Source organism: Conger conger, chromosome 4 (assembly GCF_963514075.1).
Source record: "Conger conger chromosome 4, fConCon1.1, whole genome shotgun sequence".
In the NCBI taxonomy this organism is placed as follows: Eukaryota; Metazoa; Chordata; class Actinopteri; order Anguilliformes; family Congridae; genus Conger; species Conger conger.
This window is the reverse complement of record NC_083763.1, coordinates 45,192,778-45,214,494: the sequence shown is the minus strand read 5'-3', so window position 1 is coordinate 45,214,494 and position 21,717 is coordinate 45,192,778. Positions and strand designations below refer to the sequence as shown.

Sequence of the window (21,717 nt, the reverse complement as noted above, 5' to 3'; positions counted from 1 at the left end):
GGAGGGGAAACAAAATAATGTCATATTTAAGCTGACCACCAAGATGGTAAGGAACATGATGTCTGACCTCATTATCGCAGGGGACATTTTAGCAAACATATTTACATGGATCCTGAGGCCCGGTGAGGGTCAGAGTGCCTCTGGCAGAGATAATTTTCAGAGGAGTCTGTCTCGTTAAAAAGGCAGAGGTACTGGCTGTCCCTTCACAGGGGTGGCGGGCCTGTGATCGTGGGTTTAACCAAACACCGGGCTCGCTGAACAAACAGTGTGGCCAGGCCTGGAGCGTAAAACTGGAGTGGAACCGCGCAGAGGAATGAGGAAATCACGCCCAGGACCTAGAAGACGTACGCAGGAAACCCGTGCGTTTTGAAATGAGCCAGGCCGCTCCCCAGGAAGTCCGAGCGAGTCACGCCCTGTGCGGGGTGGGGGGGGTGGGGAGGAAGGGAACGGGGCCTGGGACAAACTGATAGGCCATCTTACGGCGGTCAATGGAGCGGTTGACGGCATTCACAGCCAAGGAGGCTCTGGGCAGTGCTGATAAAAGATAAGACGGCTCCTCGAGATGTCCATCATGGTCACACCTGCTGGTCATGGAGGGACGGTGGTTTCTTCTTCCTAACTTTGGGTGAAGTAGAATGGGCACCAAATCGGCGTGGGAACCATTTGCGGGCATCTGTGTGAGAACTAAACTTCCCACTAGAAACAAATAAGCAAAGCAATGCTACAGTACACAAGGTGCGGATTACCAGCTTCAAACGACAACATACTATTTATGCATTTAATTGAAGGTATAGGCAATATGTTTTCTCCGCACAGATGTTTTTCATAATATGCTTTTCTCCATCCCAATCATTTCACAAATAAATTATACGCACTCACAAACCACTTTATTAGGTAGACCTGTACACCAGCTTGTTAATGCAAATATTTAATCAGTCAATCACATGGAAGCAACTAAATGCATAAAAGCATGCAGACGTGGTCAAGAGGCTCAGTTGTTTTTCAGGCCAAAAGTCAGAATAGGGATGAAATCTGAGTGACTTGAGTGACCATGGAATGATTGTTGGTGCCAGACAGAGTGGTTTGAGTATCTCAGACATTGCTGATAACCTGGGATTTTTACACACAACAGTCTCTAGAGTTTGCAGAGAATGGTGCGAAAAACTAAATCCACTGAGCAGCAGTTCTATGGGCAAAAACATGTTCAGGTCAGAGAGGAGAGGTCAGAGAGGAAGGGCAGACTGGTCAAAGCTGACAGGAAGGTGGCAGTAACACAAATAACTACACATAACAACAGTGGTATGCAGAAGAGCATCTCTGAACAAACAATGCATCAAACCTCAAAGTGGATGGGCTGTAGCAGCAGAAGACTTAATACGTCTAAAAAGTCAAATAAATACCTAATAAAGTGCTCACTGAGTGTAGATATGCTTTAAAAAAAGTTGATGTACAACACCAACCCTCTTCTCAGTCCCATTTTATGTGACTCTCACAGCAATATTGGATTCTCAACATTCTTTTGCCCTTCCGGATAGAAAGGTCATGATACCCAACTCCCCAATTAGATCACTTTGACCCTTGACCCTCTCACAAAGATAAAGCACGGAGCCTGGGTCTTAGTCATGAGTCGCTTGTCTCATTAGTGATAATTAACCACATCTACTGCATTCCAGTGCTGCCAAACAGCTAGCTTCCACTCCGAAACAGCGCACACACTGAGCCGGCAGTGGATAGCTCAGTGCCACAGGCCACTGTTAAAATCATGCCGACTTTCCCGCCTTTACCTGCTTCGGAATTAGCCTTTATCACACCGTCGCTATTACCTTGGGATTCTGGTTTCTACCAGACGCAAGTGAACCACACTGTAAAAACCCAGACGATGCGGTCGAGGTGTGAATGAGTAAGTAACTGTGGGGCCATAAAGGCTCCCACAATTGTTTCGTGGAGAAGCGGAACATACGCTTCAGACTGGCTGAGGAGAGTCTGCATTCCATGTGCTGTAACATAACAGTGCTTCCTTTCACAGAAATGTATTTTCCCCTCCCCAATATCAAGAATGTCATTCACCCCAAACATCCCTGTTCTAACGTTTACTCCACACCCCCAAGCAGTTTAACACCGCCAACACACCACAGTGCATTCTCTTAGTCACTTACTTGGTGAAGAATGACTAGTATTTGTGCTATCCTCTCAATGACTCGTCACAGACTGAAGTGTGAGTTTCCAAGGGTGATTGACATCAGAACGACGATCACTCTCCTGTCTTTGAATTCTTTCTTGGATTCTGGGCTCTGTGTAGTTGGTGAGAAAAGCTCCTGCCTTACTCTACACATTATTCTTTATCCCACAAGCATAATCCTTGAGCTGGAGTCATGGACATGTTTGGTCAAACACAGCAAGCATAGCATAGATCCAGTCCAGTGTTAGTTAGTTGCTTTTATCTAATCATCAGTGTCCGTTATGATAAAATATATGTTTTACAAGTTTTGGTGTCGAAATATAAAATAGATTTTGGTAGGACTACCGATCCATTTCACAATCAAGTTCTTTATTTAGTTACTCCTTTATTTACACTTATATGATCATGGCTAATGGATTGTTGTCCACTCCTTCATTAATTACATAGCCCATTTTAATTGAAATTTGGTATTGTTCTGAATTCCGGTTTCATTTTGAGAAGTATGAGGTGCGCTTAAGTATTGAGGTAACGACACAAACCTTGATGTCAACCTCAGATTGCACTACAGGTTTTCTGTCAGATGACACTAGGCTGATTAACTTGAGCTGGCAGGATCCAATAAGATGTGTTAAATATGGATTTTAGAATAAATTATATAGATTAACTACATATTGGATTGTCTGGGGCTTGAGTCATGCTCTTCTTCTGCATTATTAGGCAAATTAAGAAATTCAAAACCTCTTGTATAAAGGGTTTAGCATTTTTACAAATTGGCCATCATTCTCCATATTACCTCTCATGAAAGGATGGTATTGGAATTCCATGGGAAATATTTTGTGAAAACAGGTCCAACGTCCGGACAAGAAGTTAGCACTGTGACAAGAATTCAAAGATTTCATACGTCATGCAAGCTAAGAATTTGTCCGCTTTAACTAGGGTAACAAAAATAAATGCTCAAATATCTGTTCCTTGCTAATTCTGATGTAATTATCATCTTATGTCGAGAGCTACTTCATAATTTATGACTTAATTTGCTTAATTTGCTAAATCAAAGAACCACCACTGGCTGAACAATTAAAATAATCATCCCATCTTAAAGTGTATAAAGAAAGTGGAGGAGCTTGAAAGAAGTTTTCAAAACTGGTAACCTCATTAACTCCAAGCTAACAGCAATAATGTGCCTTTATTTACCATGAGTAAATAATATTTTTTCTTATGAGAGATAGATTCTACCATATGAAAAACCTAAATATATAACTTCTAAGTCAGCAAATCTAATAAAAGTAGTTATATATAAACATCTATAATTTCCCCAAGCTCATCAGTGCCTAAATTATAAAGAATGATTTAAGGAGACTAGGCCTTGGGCCATATACACAATGGGAGTCATTGTATGGATCAGAATTTCAAAAGTGCTATTTTTAACTCCACAGACAAATGTCTGGGAATAAGCTCAAAAAGTTATACATAAACTCTGTTTGGTTAAAGTTATAGAAGAACAAGTGTCCAGAATCCAAATCAAAAACCGACTGTAAAATTCATACATATAATGGAGTGTGTGACGAAATGCCCTTATCCAAAAGCAACCAAGACATGGAATTGAAAGTCAGAACCCCACGAGTGGAACTTAAGGCTTTTAAGACAAGAGACCTCTTGTTAAACTTGTTATGACACTCAATCTGCTAAAATTAGCTCTGAATAATTTTATAAAACAGGCTTGTTTGGAAAATGCACTTGTAAACAATATTTTTCTTGGTCCTCATTGCTCATAAATCAATTGAACAAAGGAACAACAAACTGAACATTTAACCGCCTCCTAAGCACTTGGCTCTGAGCCTTAATACAGGAAAACAAATATCACACCTAAATCTTTTAAATCCTTTGCATTGATACAAATGATTTGTAGGAAGAAATTTGGCATCACTGAAGTCCCCGTAAGCCTTCTTCCAGGAACCCTGGGACAGCAACAGTAACTGAATATAGATCATTCAAATATTCACAATTCTGCACTACTTTGTATGTCAATCATTCTCTTCCCCTCGTTTTCCTAGTATCTTAATTCCCATTCGGCTGTTCTTAGAAAAGTAAATGATCCTGAACTTTGGTTTTCAGCCCATACAATCACATTCAAGGAATATTCCAAAACAGTGCGATTTTGGCGTAATGTGTCCGCACATAACCACTGAAGAATACAGAGCACAAGTTGAGCACTAGGACCTGGAAGAGTGGGTATGTCATTATGAATATAATTTTGTTATATTACGATAAAAACAGTTCAAGCTCCAGTAAAAATGAAATGGAAATATTTCCATTCTAAACATTTTTGGGAGGACAAATAGATCAAGTGCTTGCAAATAAACAAACTTTTTTTTTTGAGAACTTGGGTGCCATAAAAACTATGCTAATTGAAGCCCACTGAATCTTCTCTTGGAGTGTTGTTCACGAAATGCATGGAAAAATGTATTGAGGTCACAATTCTCTGCCGGAGAGGAACTTTGGCTGACAGGCACTGACATCTTGACATCACATATTACGACTAGGCAGGGCTTTGGGAGTTTGAAAGGCAACCTCTCGCCTCAAGCTAGTCATGTCCTGTCATACTTCAATGAAATATGAAACGTGTGCAATGACCTTTAATGGAGGAGGTGTGGGGGGGCATTGACTTCTAACTGCAATGACATAAGCAGCAGTAATGCCAGGGATTGGAAAAGCCGGAGGTTATCTGGAAATGCCGTCAGTTCTAACAGAACTCAATACTAATTAATGGCGTTTCCAAGCAGTTACTCTCATTAAAGGTCCTTCATTGAAATACAAAACAGTTGGATAGCTGAGATCAAAGGGCATCTAAAAAAGAGAAATGGGCCTCTGAGTAAGGTTAGCATAGCTCATTTTAAAAGTGAGGAAATGAACCTTGCAGTAATTGTTATTATTATATACGTGACACTGGGGTAATGGGATATGATTCCAGGATCTACAGTTGCAGTTTTATGTACTAAGCACATTTTTCATTTCCCTACCTGCAGGTGGTGCAATAAGATCTGCCATCTCATTTACGCCTAAGGTTTCATTCTCGAAGGATACCTGTGATCTCAGGATGACATCATTCACCGTTTGTGCATTTAAAAAATGCATCACAAAAAACATTATTTTATAAATTCTATCCATTTATATGGCATAGTGTGTTTCCCATGCTTTCTCTAACAGAGGCAAAGGGTAGTATCCAAAATGCAGCAGCTTGTCTTCCCAAATACTCACGTCACGCCCCTGCTGACTTCCCTCCACTGGCTGCCTGTCATGGCTCGCATCAAATTCAAAACATTGGTGCTAGCCTTCCAAGCAGTTAAGGGGTCTTCCCCAGCTTACCTACAAAAAATCATCAGACCCTACACCCCTGCCAGACCTCTTCGTTCATTCTCCACAGGCCGCTTGGCACCTCACGCTCACAACTACTGTCTGTTCTGGCTCCACGGTGGTGGAACGAACTCCCCGTTGAGGTCAGAACTGTAGAATCTCTTCCCACCTTCAAGCGCAAACTGAAGACGCACCTCTTCAAGCAGCACCTCTCCCCGTCCCTCCCTACCTCCCTGTGAACCTTAATTGTTGTCTTTCTGAGATTTACTTTTTTGTGTATCAGTATTTTTAGTTTGGCTAGGTAAGCAGTGTTTGGCTAGTTAAGGGGTTTGGTCATACTTTTGCGTTTTGTTTGTAAAAAAAAATAATAATAACATTTCAAATTGGCCCTGGTCCTTATCTTAGTTGTACTGGTAGCAGTTGAAATTGTACTTCCCTCTAGGGTCTTTCAGCGGACTTATCCCTGGTTATGGGTATGCACTTTGTTGTACGTTGCTCTGGATAAGAGCGTCTGCCAAATGCCATTAATGTAATGTAATGAGAATGTGTCCTTTTTTTTTGCCCGTCACATAATTATTTTGCCAGCTATGAAGACAACCCCCCCTTCCCTTCCCCCCAAACAAATTCTAGAACCTTCCGTTTTATCTTCACTTGGGCTGTCAGACTGAACACCAAAGAGCTCACAGATAATTAACGTTTCTAAAGGTGTTATTTACACTCAAATAACAAGCACCAAGCTAATTCAAATCCTTCCTTCATCCCTGGATTAATAACAAATGCAACGTGAAAGCAGCAAAGCAGGCAAAACGTTTTCATTGCAACAATAAGCACCAAAAAGTCATCAAAGTTGCAATTCTGCTGGTACTGCAATGACATAAACAGCAGTAATGCCAGGGGCTGGAAAAGCCAGAGGTTATCAAATGCTGTCAGAACAACAGAGCAACTCGATACTAATTCATGGAGTTTCCCAACAGTTACTCTCATTAATAGTCCTTCTTTGCAACACAATACAATTGTGTAGCAGAGATCAAAAGGTATCTAAAGAGACCTGGGCCTGTAAGTAAGGTTTGCACAGATCATTTTAAAGTGATTATTTATTATGTGACATCTATGAAAATAATGGGCTATGTTTTCAGGATCTACAGTTGCAGTTTCATGTTCTCTGTACTTACTTCTTTTTCTGACCTGCAGCTCCACTCAGGATTATGGGTCTATGAGTTCCTGAGGGAATGTTTTTCAAAATACATACAGTATACACTCAGTGAGCACTTTATTTGGTATTCATTAGATTAATTTTTTAGACTTCTACTGCTGTAGCCTATCCACTGAGAGTTATGAGTTGCATGTTCAGAGATTCTCTTCTACATACCACTGCACACTGGATGTTTTTTGTTTTTTGCACCATTCTTTGCAAACACCAGAGACTAGTGTGTGTGAAAATCCCAGGAGATCAGCAGTGTCTGAGATACCCAAACCACCCTGTCTGCCACCAACAATCATTCCATGGTCAAAGTCACTTTGATTAAATACTTTCCCTATTCTGATTGTTGATGTGAACATTAACAGAAGCTCCTGACCCGTATCTACATGATTGCATGCATTGCACTGCTGCCACACAATTGGCTGATTAGATTAATTGCATGAATAAGTAGGTGTAATAAGTAAAAATGTTCCCAATAAAGTGCTTGGTGAGTGTAAGTTACTGTCTACCCACAACTGGTGCAGCAGTATCCTAAGATCTGTGAAATATCATCCCGGCTACCCCTAAGGTCTTGTTCTTGAAGGATACCTGTGGTCTCAGGATCACATCTTGCTAGCTGCAGGTTTTGTAGTGAACCCTTTTTGACTACAGGCATAATCCTGGTCTCTTCTGAAAGGTAACCCTTTGGGGGATATTTTCCAAGAGTCAGAATTACTGCAAATATCACTAAAACAAAGTTACAGACGCTCAAACACAGTGAAAGTGGAATATTTTTTTCCTCACTGAAGAGATTTGATGAGCTTAGAAACACAATGGAGCCATAGCCACAATGCCAGAAAAATTCCCTTTCAAATTTGATGACAATATCTCCAAAAATGAGCATTCTGCAGTTTTCCAAAAAAGACATTTAGACCCTAAAATTATGGGTCTCATGTGGATTTCCAAAAAGCAGAGAAGGGAAGGTCCCCCCATGCTTTTTTACCACCCACCATACAAAAAAAGTTTTAAGGCTTTCAAACAGCATATCCTGTTACCATAGTCATTGAAATTTACACCGTGAAGAAAGGAATGAATGCAAAAATATAAATTGAAAGTGCCCCAATCAGCTAGATCACCAAACAGTCATAGGGAAGGGTAGATTATCAATATCTCACAAGGTCATTTCGGGTTAAAGTTAGCAGAAGAAATCCATCCCTGCCATTTCGAGATTTTCTGGGCTCTTATATAGGCCAAACCTATGCATGTACTATTTTTGTGATGCTTTTCCTTCACATACTCAACCACGTGACCACGTGTATGAACCCTTGCTGGCAACACAATCCCATTGAGATATTTCAATTCTATAATGAGTGGCAAACCCGTGGGTGACTAGGGAAGGCCTGTAGTGTAGTGGTTAAGCTACATGACTGGGACATGCGAGGTCACAATAAGATCCGCACAGCCGTTGGGCCCTTGAGCAAGGCCCTTAACTCTGCATTGCTCTAGGGGAGGACTGTCTCCTGCTAAGTCTAATCAACTGTACGTCGCTCTGGATAAGAGCGTCAGCCAAATGCCACTAATGTAATGACTAATGTAATGTAATGCAAGAAGAGGATACAGTTTGGTGTACTCCCTCAGCATTGGACTCCCATCTCACCAGTTTTCCTTCCTGCAGACTATCTGATATCTCAGAGGTATTTGCTTACCTAAGCATATTTACCCTGAGTACCTCATCTCATCACTCAAAATACCAAGAAACTCAAACCGCAAGCAAACAGAAATAAATTCCATAGAGGCCATGATGGCAGTTTGGCTGAGGGTGGCCTGTTATAGCAAGAGGAAGACCAGGAGAGATGCAGGCATCTCCAAAATGCTCAGGACTGCCAGTAGCTCGACAACGCAAGTTCAACGCGCCCCAGCTGACCAAAGCATGCAGGCGTGGACAGATGGATGCTTCGGCTTCCCGGGTCTTCGATGTGCGCAGGGACCGATAAGAACGCGTCCTTTGTCTTTAGGACATTCCGAGATTTCTCGCTTTCTGGAGTTTTGGCTCCCCGAGCGCTCTGCCAGGGAACCTGCTTCCCCCTCGGAGCCTCGGACAATGAGATTCCTGGCAAACAAGGGAACGGGTCATAACTGGAAGTAGGACGCCGATTGACAGAAGCACGACCGGCATGTCACTGAAGCTTGGCCAAAATATGCGGTGAAGAATGCTCATGGGGGCAACAATCGTGGGAAAGTCACACTTCTTATCTTTTCAAGGAATTCCAGTTGCCTGACTAAAAATATGCCAAAGGAAACAGCCATTCTGGGTCGATGACTAAAGCGGTGTTCCTTTTTCCAGATGGTCCAAAGAACCGTCATCATTTCCTCAAACTACCAGCAAGTACTTGTCACTTGCACGTAAAAAAAAAAAAGATATATATATTATAAAATTACATATTATTGGACAGATCAAGAAAGACCACTATGTACTATGTACGCAAATGCATCTAACATGGTGACATTGGTAGGTATAGCATGAACTTGAGGCAGAAATCTAATCATAAATATATACAAAGAATTTCAAAATCCTTGGTGGTACCGCATGCTAATGCACAAAAGGTCTGCACAAGACAGCTAGCTAGCTGACTGCAGAGTGAAAACATGACACTTCCATATTAATCTTGTAAAAAGTGAATACTAATGATTGGATTGGGGACATGGAAGTAAAGTGACAGGCCTGTATTCATAGGAAATCAAAATAGAGTGAAACAAGGATAAATGGGGAAAGAATGGTTGTAAAAATAGGAAAACCAAGTGGCCAAGTTAAAATAAGTATTTTTATTCATTGTGAAAATGTAGTTTAGGAATAGATGCCAAAACTACCCAAATTAAATCAACATCCATCCTTTGGACTTGATCTCAATCTATAGCCACAATATAAGGCCAGACCGAATTTAGGCCTGGGTCGGATTCAAGTTTTGACTTGTTACTTTTATTCCCACTTGCAAAGACATTCAGTTTGTCAAGGTCAACAATCATCAAAATGAACCAATTGTAAGAAAAAACACAATGCTTGTTTTTGGCATATGGCACTATGCCAGGGTCAGCATTCGTGTAGCCTGGACGCCAGGAATCAATGCAGTCTAGTCAAGTGGCCAGGGTCATGACGTCTGGAGAAACTCATTTTGCCCCATGAAATACACGTGTGATACAAGTGTGCTTGCGAACAAAGCAGTAGAATAGCGGAATACCATACCCAGGATGGATAAGAGGCTATGAAGTGCAATGATGGGAGAGTTCAAAGGCCAGACTTATCAGCCAGTATTTGATGAATTTATAATGCTTAAGATTGGCAACCACTCATCTGCACAGTCCATTTGATAGACAAAATGTCTCCATAACACTCTGCTATGAGACACTGGGTTTTTAGTGCAAGAAAACCAGCAAATTAATGAATCCAGGTGTGTGTGACTAACCACTGAGTCACAGCGGAAAACCAATCCATTATTACTCCACTCCAGAAGTCTCTCAATTACACTAGCAAGCTGCACTCAATGCATTTGACTTTGACTTGGCCATATCCTTACTCCTGCTTGGAAAACTACCAAAGCTGGCAGACAAGAAATATAGCACTGCCCCCTGGTGTCAAGAACCTGAACTGATCTTCCTCGTGTGAAGTGCAGACACAGAGAGCACAGTATTTTCAGAAGAGAGAGGATGGGCGTAATGATCCGACTCCACTTCAATATAAGGTCAATTTGATCTTCACAGACATTTTACATTAGTCTCACAAAACAATCTGCAACTCTCTCCACATCTGAATTTTAAGCATGAAAACAGAAGCGCTTCTTTATCCAGACCCAAAAACTACTCTTAAAATGTTTCCTCTGCCCTTCAGGAATGCAAGAGTTAAGACCAAGTCCCCTTAAGAATGTTGACATATTAAAAACATTTTTTTCCGTGCTCCTAAGACAGCAATGTCCATAATGCCAAATTCCTTATTCCTGTTTGTTGGACCTGGAGGAGCTGGTAACCATAGTAACCAAATATCCCCCAGAAAACTGGCCTATGGCCCAACAAAGCATTTTTAACAGCCACTAATCTTCAGAAAGGGGGTGAGCGGGCACACATTCCAAAACAAACTATATTTAAAATATTAATTTTATTATTTCTCATTAAATTAGGAGATTTGTTTCCACTTACCCCCCCCCCCCCCCCCACTCCCTCCCCATTGTTTATGCTATCAGGCCATCTGTAAAATGTGAGGATCCTTCCCCTCGACTCACATCAATAATTTCCTTCTGATTTTGGCTCTCAAAATTTGTCCCACATGGTTGACATTAAGATTCCACATGCTCCTTCTCATAAAAGGAAAGGGGGGGGGGCATGAGTTTGTTGGCACTCTGTGAGCATTCCTGCCGAAAACTTCGTTAAACAACCCGGTGGGCCTCGTCAGGGCCTGGGGGTCCGTGGTGGAAGAATGCCGCCCCCCCCCCAGTCGAGCGCAGGGGGTCTGAGCTGCAGTGCACCCCCCACTTGGATCATTGTCCCAAGGAGGGAGCGTTGCTCTCCCCCAAAAAATTCCCGGCAATGTGCCGTTCCGCTCTTTGCAGAAAGTCTCCTGTGGGAAGACGGCCGTACTGGAACTCCTGTAGCTATGAATGCCTGGACGGCGTGGATAAGATGCACTTGTTAAGGAGGCCGTTTGGAAAAACAAGCATTTGACAATCCCGAGAGACTGGAACCACAGAGGATTGTCACTGCTCATTTGGGGCGAGAGATTCCTTTCAAACACACAAATTTTCAAGACATTCAAGTCCGATTTTTACAGTGACACCAATCAACATGTTCTTCCCCCTCCCAAACCGCAAAATACATAGACCAGGTACAAAAAACATTAAATAGACAAAGAAAAAAAAGGCACTTTGAATGTCAGACCATTTCTTCCCACATCCCAATGTGCAAGCTGACTGGAAGGCCCAAGAATGTGGAATGTGTTCAGTTGCAAGAGCCAAGAGATGTCTGAACGACGTGCTCTGAAAGTTCGGTCACTCAGGGGAGAGTGGGTACACAGTCTCACTGAAGAGTTGGCCCTGTACACACCATGGGTGACGAACCTTTGATGGCAATTGGCATCAGCCCAAATACTTCTAAACAATAAAAAACCGTTGAAGATGGCTTTGCATTCAATTAATGGCACTGCATTCTGGGATATCCTTAGTTGTAAATGTACAAAACTATCAACTGGACCAACTCAAACTAGCAACAGCATGGCAAACCGAGGATAGTTTCACACCCCTGCTGTTTGCAATTCATTCACCCAATGAAGTCGGAGCACTCCACTGTCGATAGGCACTTATAACCCGCCCCCAAGTCCCCAATAGCCTACTGCATAAGTGTGCCCAGGTGCACACTGGGATCCATTTGGCGGTTGCGAACGGCACTTTGTACCCCGCGGTTGAGGATACGCGTTCACTGTTGCGGCGTCTCGCGAGGCCCCGGTTCCTGGGGGGAGACGGGGCCGGCGCCCTCCTCCAGGTACTTCCTGACAGTTTTGGAAGTGTCCTCCCTCATGTCCTGGATGTGGGCGTCCAGCTTCAGCAAGAGCTCCTGGGAGCGGAGGGTCTCCTCCTCCAGGAACCGAGTGGCCACCGACCCCGGGGGCGAGGAGCCGTCCAATACCTGCGGACGGGGGGCGGGAAAAGGGACGGTCAGGTACAAGCGAAGCATACATTACATTACATTAATGGCATTTGGCAGACGCTCTTATCCAGAGCGACGTAAAGTTGATTAGACTAAGCAGGAGACAATCCTCCCCTGGAGCAATGCAGGGTTAAGGGCCTTGCTCAAGGGCCCAAAGGCTGTGTGGATCTTACTGTGGCTACACCGGAATTAGAACCACCGACCTTGCGTGTCCCAGTCCTTTACCTTAACCACTACACTACAGCTTAGCTCCAAATGGCCCACTTTTGTCACAAGGAACGTATGGACCAGTGAGTGCGCAGCGCATACTGTGGGCCAAGAGAAAAGCTTCACGGCCAAAGGTCTTGCATACCGTTCATGTGGATCACAGCAGACAGTAGATGGCAGAACAGCACTTTGGGAACATGACAGGAAAAGAGGGCAGAACAGCACGACAAAAATACAAATATATGTTGCTATGGTGACCTTTCTCGGTAATTGTTGTATAATACAGGCAGTTTCCAACATGGATGGGAGGGGTGGGGGATAACTATGCCGTAGCCATAAACAAAGTTATTTGCTGTCCCAATCATATTTTCCTGCTGTGCTCTCGTCCACTATAATGAGACCCAGTTTGCCGTGTACTGTGAAAGCAGCATTAGCCTATATTTCAGCTTACACAACTAAAAACAAGTATAGATTTCTCATAACAATCTACAAGCATGATCCAAAAACAGGACACCCCATTCGCATCCTCTCATTACATTACATTAATGGCATTTGGCAGACGCTCTTATCCAGAGCGACGTACAGCTGATTAGACTAAGCAGGAGACAATCCTCCCCAGGAGAAATGCAGGGTTAAGGGCCTTGCTCAAGGGCCCAACAGCTGTGCGGATCTTATTGAGCATTTAAAATGAGGATGGATGAAATATGATGCTGTCTGACTCCATGTTGTAGAGTAAATGACCGTCTTATTCTCCTTATTGGAGACATATCGTAACTGCTTGATAGCAGCCCACATTCTCACAGTAGGATCTTGAAGAGCTCACCAGCTGAGAGACCTGCTCCTGTCCCAGGAGATGCAGGGACTCCTGTGAGCTGCTGTTGGTGGAGCGTTGGCCTTCGCTGCCATCGGGGGCTGCGGAGATCAAATGGGGCCGTTCGTGGGCCGACGACCGACCTTCGAGGCAACCGGAGGAGGAAGTGGAGGAGGACAAGGAAGAGCGAGAGCGGGGCGTGGCTGAGCCGGACCTGCCGGCCCGGGGGGCCGAGGAGGGCCGAGGAGGGGCCTCCAGCCGTCTCCGGAGGCTCTGGATCTGTTCTTCGTAGCGCGCGGTCTTCTCCTGCAGCTTCGCCTCCAGGGCGAGCACTTCCTCCCCGTGTTGCCGCTGGAGGTCCTGGGCTTTCCTGAAACGGGAGTCGAGAAGAACGGTGGGTTCGTGGAGATGAGGACTACTCCTAAATCTCACTGCTTTTCTGAAGACCTTGACTCTCGAAGGCTCTCACTCTGAGGTGTACCTTAATTACACCAATAATCTGAGGGAATGAGCGCTAAGGAACGATTCTAAAGTGGCACACCAAATTCGGTACCGCGACACTCACCTTCACGACTGAATGTCTTAACTTTAGTACTTCAGCCATAAGACGTCTGGGAAATGCATTGACAAATATCTTGATGTTTTAGTTTCCGTGTGGTCTAATTTATTGATATAATAATTTTTTATTTATTGAACCCCGTGGGGTAATTTGATCCATCCTAGTTACATCCTAGTGGGCAGCTACAGTGCAGCACCCGGGGACCAACGGTTCTGAGGCCAGTGCCTTGGTCAAGGGCGATGGCAGGAGCACACCTAACCTGACACGCATGTCTCTTTTTCAGTGTGTGTGTGTGTGTGTGTGTGTGTGTGTGTTTACCTTTCCTCAGCCAAGCGGAGCTGGTTCAGCTCCTCCTGGCTCTGCAGTAGAGTCTGCTCAAGCTTGTCCTTCCAGGTTTGCGTAAGGGCCTCCAGTTGGGCCTGAACCTCTGCCAGCTCATGCCTCAGCTGCAGGTTCTCCTGCTCCAGACTGTCCCTCTGGGGCGCCGGAGAGGTCTCGCCCTTCTACAGGAAAGAGGGGGCAGGACTGGAGCAGCCCATGACGGGAGGCAAAGAACTGTGCGGGGGAACTCGACAAATGGCGCTTCTGCGTTTTCAGTGACTGACCTTGGACGACCTCGACTGCAGCCGCTCCAGCATCCCGGTCAGGTGCTCGTTCTCCATTTTAAGGGTTTCCAGCTGGACCTGGGTCACCTGAAGGGAGAGAAACGGAGCGTCGACCATGCTCGAATGATGACTGACAACTTACAGATCATTGCAAGGGTCTATATGTATGCTAGTTTAATAAAAGGCCATGTTGCTCTTGAGAATGACAGAATCATCTCAACCATCCCAGCTTGTGAAACTTCAGTCTCCCAAGATGAGCGCGTATCATGGAGGTAGCAGGAGTGACGACTGAGGTCTTACAGAGCATTGCAAGGGCTTGTATGTGTGTTTGTTTCACACAAGGCCATGTTGCCCTGGTGAATGACTGTTCAGAACCATCTCAATACTATAGGGAGAAGTTGCTTTTATAACCATCTTCAAGCACTCTCTGTACACAAACATTATAGTTATATTTCCATGCTTTATCTTAAAAATCTTGTTCTTGCAATATCTATGCCTTTGTTAATGCTGCTGTTTGATGAACCCGGTAAGCATATTCTTGAGTTAATACGAATATCAAATAATACATATACATTTAAAACCCTCACTAATACACATTTAACCGCCTATTTAAGGCCTTTTTGAACAGCTATATTGCGAGGGGGTGGCGGTGTTGCTCACCTTGAGCTCGCTGGCCCGGCGCTCTGCCCGCTCCACCTCGGCCCGCAGCTGTCGCTCGATGCCGGAGGCGGAGCCGCTGAGCGTGGCGATGGTGATGTCACGCTGGTGCAGCTCATTGGTCAGCTGGGACACCTCTTTCCTCATGCCGTCCACCTCCCCACGCCGGGTCTGCTCCACCGTATGCAACTCGTCCCTCAGCTGCAGCCGAATCACAGCACCAATCGGCGCGATCAATACCCTCCATGTGACGCATTACAGCCAATCACATCGCAGCTACACTGCCTTATGCTGTGCGGCTGTCTCATCTACACCCCTGATATGAGTGCTGAAGAAGCATTTCAAGCAGCCTCTGAAGTTTGGATGTTCAGTACCACGTCAGGTATAGGTAACAAGAAAAAGACAATAAGAAAGACAACGTACCGCACAGTGGCGATAACCGTTACTGCACTTCATTGTTATCGCTGCAGTATATCACATGCTGCAAATTTTCATTTTCATATTATTCTCCCACGGAGAGCCCCAGCCGCTTCCATCAGTGAAATGTTAAAATGGTACGCAGAGAGAAAGCCTTACCCTCTTCACTTCTCCCACCAAGCGACTGTGCTCTCCCTCCAGCTGCTCCAGCTCTGGGCTCTTCCCCAGACTTCCCTGCGACCCTCGCAGGACGTTGTCGATGCTAAGACGAGAAACATCGCATTAAACACGCATCATGACATGGCTGAAGTCCCTGCGGTGCTTATGAGATAAGATAGATATACTTTATTCAACCCAGTGGGGTAATTTGTCCTCTGCATTTGACCCATCCTAGTTATTTAGGAGCAGTGGGCAGCCACAGTGCAGCACCCAGGGATCAACTCCAGTTCTGAGGCCAGTGTCTTGGTCAAGAGCAACTCCAGTTCTGAGTAGCCAGTGTAACTACCGGACTAGCCAGAGCCAGAGTAACTACCGGAGTAGCTAGAGTAAATCCATGTGAACACAGGGAGAACATGCACTCCCCACAGAGGATCTGACCAGATGGGATTTGAACCCAGAACCATCCTTCCTGCAAGGCAACAGTGCTACAGTGCTAACACTACTCCACCGACCCGTTTTACCTTTCGCGGAGTCGGGCTGCCTCGGCTTTTTGGTGAGCCTCGCAGGAGCGGGATGTGTGCAGCTGGGAGAGGGCCTTCTCCAGCTCCCATCTGAGACCCAACGTCACCCCATCAGCCCCAAAACTGTCCTCCAGGGTCCTGGACACAGGGCAGAGTCAACCAACAAAGAGCATGATGGGAAAAGAGCAGCTTCCTGCTGCAGGATCCATGCCACTCAAGAGAACTTCATTTAAAAAATACTATACGTTATGTATATAGCACCTTTCATACATAACATGCGGCTCAAAGAGCTTCACATATAATGATTAAAACAACAGTAATAATAAGATAAATAAAAAAATAATATTTTTCTATCAATAATAATTATAATAATTATAATAATAACACATAATTTCAAAGCAAGCTAAAGTTATAGAAACAAACACAAATAAAAACAGGGCTCTACATTAACATTCCTCAAGGACAAATTTAGGAGCACACTAATTAGTTACTCCCAATTTACTCCCAATGTGCTAAATGTGCTAAATTATGCTTCCAATTAGCACACCTCAGGAAACGTTCCTAAAATGGGAGTCAAAAGTTCAGCACAGGTCATGTACATTTATCGATCTGCGTTTTGGTACCTGGAGGTAATGAAATACAAGTGAAGTTACATCCCCGTCGGCTAAGGCACAGTGACGAGCGCGCCCTTCCTGCCTACCTGATGACGTGGTCTTTGGCCTGCAGGGCCTGGTTCAGCCTGGCCAGCTCCCCGCGCAGCTGCTGCAGCTGCAGGCCGGAGCTGTGCACAAACTCGTCCTGGGCGTCCAGCGTGGCCCGCAGCTCTGCCTTCTCCTCGCTCAGCACCTGCAAGGCACAACTCTGTCCGGTCAAACCACCCTCAGGTGGAAACAAAATGCTTATGGTAAATGGTTGGCAATTATATAGAGCCATAATACACTGTACTTCTCATTCACCCATTCATAAACACACTCACACCAACGGCGATCGCAAGGCAAGGCACCAGGAGCATTTGGGGGTTAGGTGTCTCGCTCGGGGACGCTTCGACACACCTAGGGCGGGAATCGAACCGGCGACCCTCCGACAGCCGGACGACCGCTCTTACCGCCTGAGCCAATGTCGCCCTAACAACCCCGTTAATCGGCCTCCGCCCCCCGAAGGCCTCCCCTACCGTGCCGCTGACCTGCCGTTCCCTCCGGGAGTCTCCCAGCTCCGACTGCAGCAGGCCCAGACGCTCCACCTGCAGCTCCTGCGCTCGGAGGGCGTCCCTCGCCCGGTCCAGCTGCACGCGCAGCCTCTGCACCTCCGCCTGGCTGCTCTGCTCCTCCCGCTGCGCCTCCCTGCCGCGGCCCGGAGAGCGCTGCCACAAAGACACTGCCATCACTCCCAACCTTTAACCTCCGCCAACTACCGCATTCACCATTCGCCTGGGCTTGCAAGATTGCAAGTAAATGTGGCATTATACTGTATTTGGAGAATAAAGTTGCTGTCCAGTTTCACTAATGTAAATTGTCAGCACAGTGAGTGCCAGAAAAAAAGGGGCCCTTTATATCACGGTGAACTTCATCTAAAAGAAACTTCATCACCTCTCTGTGAAACTATTTGGATGCGATAGAGTATGAGAAAACATACATTTCATTTTCGGGGCAACTGTCCCTTCAAGTTTCTCTATTGTGTTTCAATTAATTGTAATAAAAAGCAGCACAAAAGAGAAACTTAATAGTTCATAAGTATTGCTTGCCTTGGTAAATTATGTGGAAAGATATTTAAAAACCTTCCCGTTACCTGCATATGTTGGAACTGCTGGAACTGTTCATGTAGGTTCTTCCTCTGGGTCTCTAGGGAGACCACCTGCTTCTGGTACTGAATCCGCTGTTGCTCCCACTCTGCAGAGCGATGTCGAAACTCCTGACAACAAAATAAGATAAAAAATAAAATAAAAACAGGAAGCTGCATGAGCGCAGAGCAGCCAGCAGAGGGAGCCACATTATCCAAGGTACTGGCTGGTACACACTACATGAGCTTAGCCTCTGCTTTAGTTGGCCTCCAATTTGCTGTTACTCTTTGTAAAGCCTAGCCCGTACATAGTGAAATTACACCATGGTTAAAAACATTTACTAGTGTTGTGCATCGTCACCTTGACCTCACATAAATGCTCTGGCAAGCAGTTACCAAGCAGCTCATGTATATTAAACGACTAGTAAATCCTCAAAAGATTTTGCCAAGAAGCACTTTTGAGGAGGTGGGATAAATGGCTAAATCCCAAAGATAGACAATACTCCAGCCTGAAGGGATATGAACAACACTGCCTGACGTGGTCGGACAACGAATGTATGAACCAACTTGTTGAAATATGGGGAAGCCAACCTGGCCACTGTAGTTTTAATAAAGCAGGTACCTGGAGCATGTTAAGTAGCGTGGGGCTATATCTATGTACTACAGGTAGAGGTAAGGGTAAGGAGGCCACTAGTATTTTAATCAGGAGGACATTATTTTCAGTTCATTTAATGACGGAATTCCCCTTCAAAGATGCCAATGTGCTTGTGCCATTATAAAAGGAGCTTATAAGGGATGGACTGCATATATAGAGTGCATTTCATCTCAAGCACTTTTCAGTAGGCTCCCTGAGCCATATACTGCAAATTATAGAAGTATGCCATTTGACCCTTAGAAAACACGTTTTGCTTCAGATCCCCCTTTTGGGACCCCCTGGGGCCTCCATTTGCATAAATCCAATTTAGGTGGATTGAAGGAATAAATGTTTTCTAAGAGTTGAAGCCACAATAAAGCCAAATGGCATGCGTCTTCTATCATTTGCAGTATTTGTTGGCTTAGGGAGCCTATTATTTCTCAAGAGGGAACTCTCAACATCTCAAGCACTACCATTCACCACCATTCAAGTTCCAACACCCTTTCAATTCAAGTTTGGTATCGCCTGTGCCTGCTCACAACCTCGTAGGGCAGTAGAGGAAAAAAATTAAAGGGCAATCTTATTTTGACTCCAAGAGTTTTGCGGGAGGAACAACCTGACTGATCCAGGTACCTCGATCTTGCTGGTGAGTCGAGTCAGCTCCGTCCGGTCCTCCTCGCGGCTCTTGGCTCCCTCCCTGGCCTCCTTCAGCTGTTTGCGCTGGAGCTTCTCGTAGCTCCGCTTCAACCTGGACAACTGCGGGGGTTATCATAAGAAGGTGAAACACTTGCACAAATACACCAGAGATGCCTTTCAGAAGTGTACTGCCTGCGAGTCGCTACAGCAACATGCTACGGTTTGCGCACGTGCGTTCGCACCTCATCGCGCATTTGTCGCAGCTGCTCTTCATACTTGGCAATGGCCTCCTTCCTTCCAGCCTGCGTGTCTTCTAGCTGCTGGCGGAGAATGCTGACCTGGGGATGGACACAGACAGCACGGAGCGCAAGAACAGTGACACACTCTCACAAACGTCGTCCAACTACTGAATGTGATCACCACACTTCACCAAGCCAAAGGACATTTTATCTAAGAGATTTTTCTGTTTTTGTGCTTTTAGTTGGTTCAGTAGCATCTCTGTTGTAGTTTGCTTTTGCTGGGACTGAAGGCAGAACTATGATGGGTACTTATTTAAGTACTTATGGATTTCCTTGATCTCAAAGTTTTTGCAAGAACAACTAATCTACAGTAAATTCAGTGATATTGTATTAGCTGTAAGATGCAACCTGCCAGAGCAAGCATTCTACATGTACCGATGTAAATGCATAATAAAACAAATAAATAAATAAAACACCTTCACAAATGCATCAGAGTAGGCGGCTATCCATATAAAAAAGCAACTTAACACTGAAAGTGTTGGCTCACACCGCGATAGACTGAGCAATAGTGTGATGGATTTATCTGCAGATTCGTCTCCCTGGAAGTGGGGATATTTATGTGACCAATTGTTTGCATTGCTGTACACGAAAGCTGGCGAAATGCTAAATATATTATTTGCATAAATACAATTTTAAACCCCTGTACCGTCTCAACTTTGGAAATGCCCACATACAATTGCGATGATGGAAAGTCAGCGAAAGCAAAAGCTCATCGCTAAATAAGCATGAAACAACTACGTTTGGTCACCTATACAAAATTGGTGAGCAGGAAAATTACTTTTGTACGGTGTTAGCTACCTCGGTATTCTTGCTCTCAGCAAACTCCCTGGCGGATTTGAGCTCCTCTTCGCGAGTCTGCAGGCTCGCCTCTACGGCCCGCATCTCTGTCTCCCACTCGCTCCGTTTGTGGGCTACCATGATGTCAATCTGACGCATCAGCTCCAAAAGTTCCGGCTCACAAGACGACAGAACAGAGCTGGTGTTGGAGAAAAGGTAATGACCTCGTATTCACGGAAAAAATAAGTTTGAACGTTTAAATAAGTTTGCACCCACCTCACGTCATGATCTTGCAGAGTCCCCAAAAAGGCATCCATTTTCAATTATTGGCACCGCGTAACTGTAATATTCAGGTTTAACTGCGTCATGTTAAGGTTTATTAAAGATAAGAACCTACGATATTTACATCATGTCTCTTTGCTTATCTTTTTAAGAGAACACTGACTTAACTAGCTACCATCGCGAATTAACATAGCCAACTAGCTAGCTAACGTTAGTGTTCTCTAAAAGATTTGCAAAGAGACAACATGACAACACCACATTTAAAACCAAAATCTTGAAACCAGAAGTAACTTCAAATATGAGCTAGGTATCCCTAGCAATTGTTTGCTTCTCTATATTAGGAATTTACGTTATGCTGCTACATTAACTAACTAACAATCTTACATCGAACGTTAGTAACTTTAGGATTTTATCCCGTTAATTTAGATTAACGTTAACATATGTATTCATCAAAGGCTGGCTACGATGCGATCTTGTAATCTAGGGTAGCTAGTTTCAAAAGTCAGCTAACGTTAGCTAGCTGAAATTGTAACCCCAAATTCTCACCGACCAGCTACAGAATTAACAGCTGCATCAAGTTTTGGTTGCAATATTGTCGGTTTAACTGAAGTAGCATCCTGCGAAAATCAGATTTGAATAGCTAGCTAAAACGGTTCATACAACTCAATATCTCAGTGAAGCTACTTAATTAACTTAGGGCCATTTGACTTAATTTGACTCACCTTCAACCATTTTCAGTTACAGTAATCACACACAAGCGGAATTATCTTAGAAACAGCGCGTTTAAATGTTTACAGTCAATGCGCAGAATCATAATATATGAAATGCATCATGGGAAATATGGTCGCTCACAGAGCGCGCAAGCAAGCTACGACCAGAGAGTTTAGAAGAGTCTCTGCTACTGCCATCGTACTCCAGTAAACCATCGAACTATACATACCATGCAGTGAACCAGCAAGCAATGATAGAGCAATGATTG

At 44.5% G+C, this 21,717-nt stretch overlaps 1 protein-coding gene across 3 annotated transcripts; it reads right to left on the bottom strand.

The window, feature by feature from the left end:
* Positions 1 to 10,917: 10,917 nt before the first annotated feature.
* Positions 10,918 to 21,558, bottom strand: cep63 (centrosomal protein 63). 3 transcript variants are annotated; one of them, XM_061239375.1, is made up of 16 exons: positions 21,461 to 21,558; positions 20,733 to 20,796; positions 20,478 to 20,655; positions 19,623 to 19,718; positions 19,378 to 19,500; positions 18,120 to 18,242; positions 17,506 to 17,694; positions 17,035 to 17,180; positions 16,335 to 16,472; positions 15,814 to 15,916; positions 15,241 to 15,438; positions 14,581 to 14,667; positions 14,294 to 14,478; positions 13,429 to 13,786; positions 12,164 to 12,377; positions 10,918 to 11,360 (listed from the first exon to the last, which is right to left on the bottom strand). In XM_061239375.1, the coding sequence occupies exons 2-15, from the start codon at positions 20,771 to 20,773 to the stop codon at positions 12,168 to 12,170; spliced, it is 2,175 nt and encodes a 724-aa protein (XP_061095359.1). In that variant the 5' UTR covers positions 20,774 to 20,796; positions 21,461 to 21,558; the 3' UTR covers positions 10,918 to 11,360; positions 12,164 to 12,167. The 3 variants fall into 3 exon arrangements, with proteins under 3 accessions (XP_061095359.1, XP_061095360.1, XP_061095358.1); XM_061239376.1 differs by having other exon boundaries at positions 10,918 to 12,377; positions 17,518 to 17,694; XM_061239374.1 differs by having other exon boundaries at positions 10,918 to 12,377; positions 21,461 to 21,557.
* Positions 21,559 to 21,717: the final 159 nt, after the last annotated feature.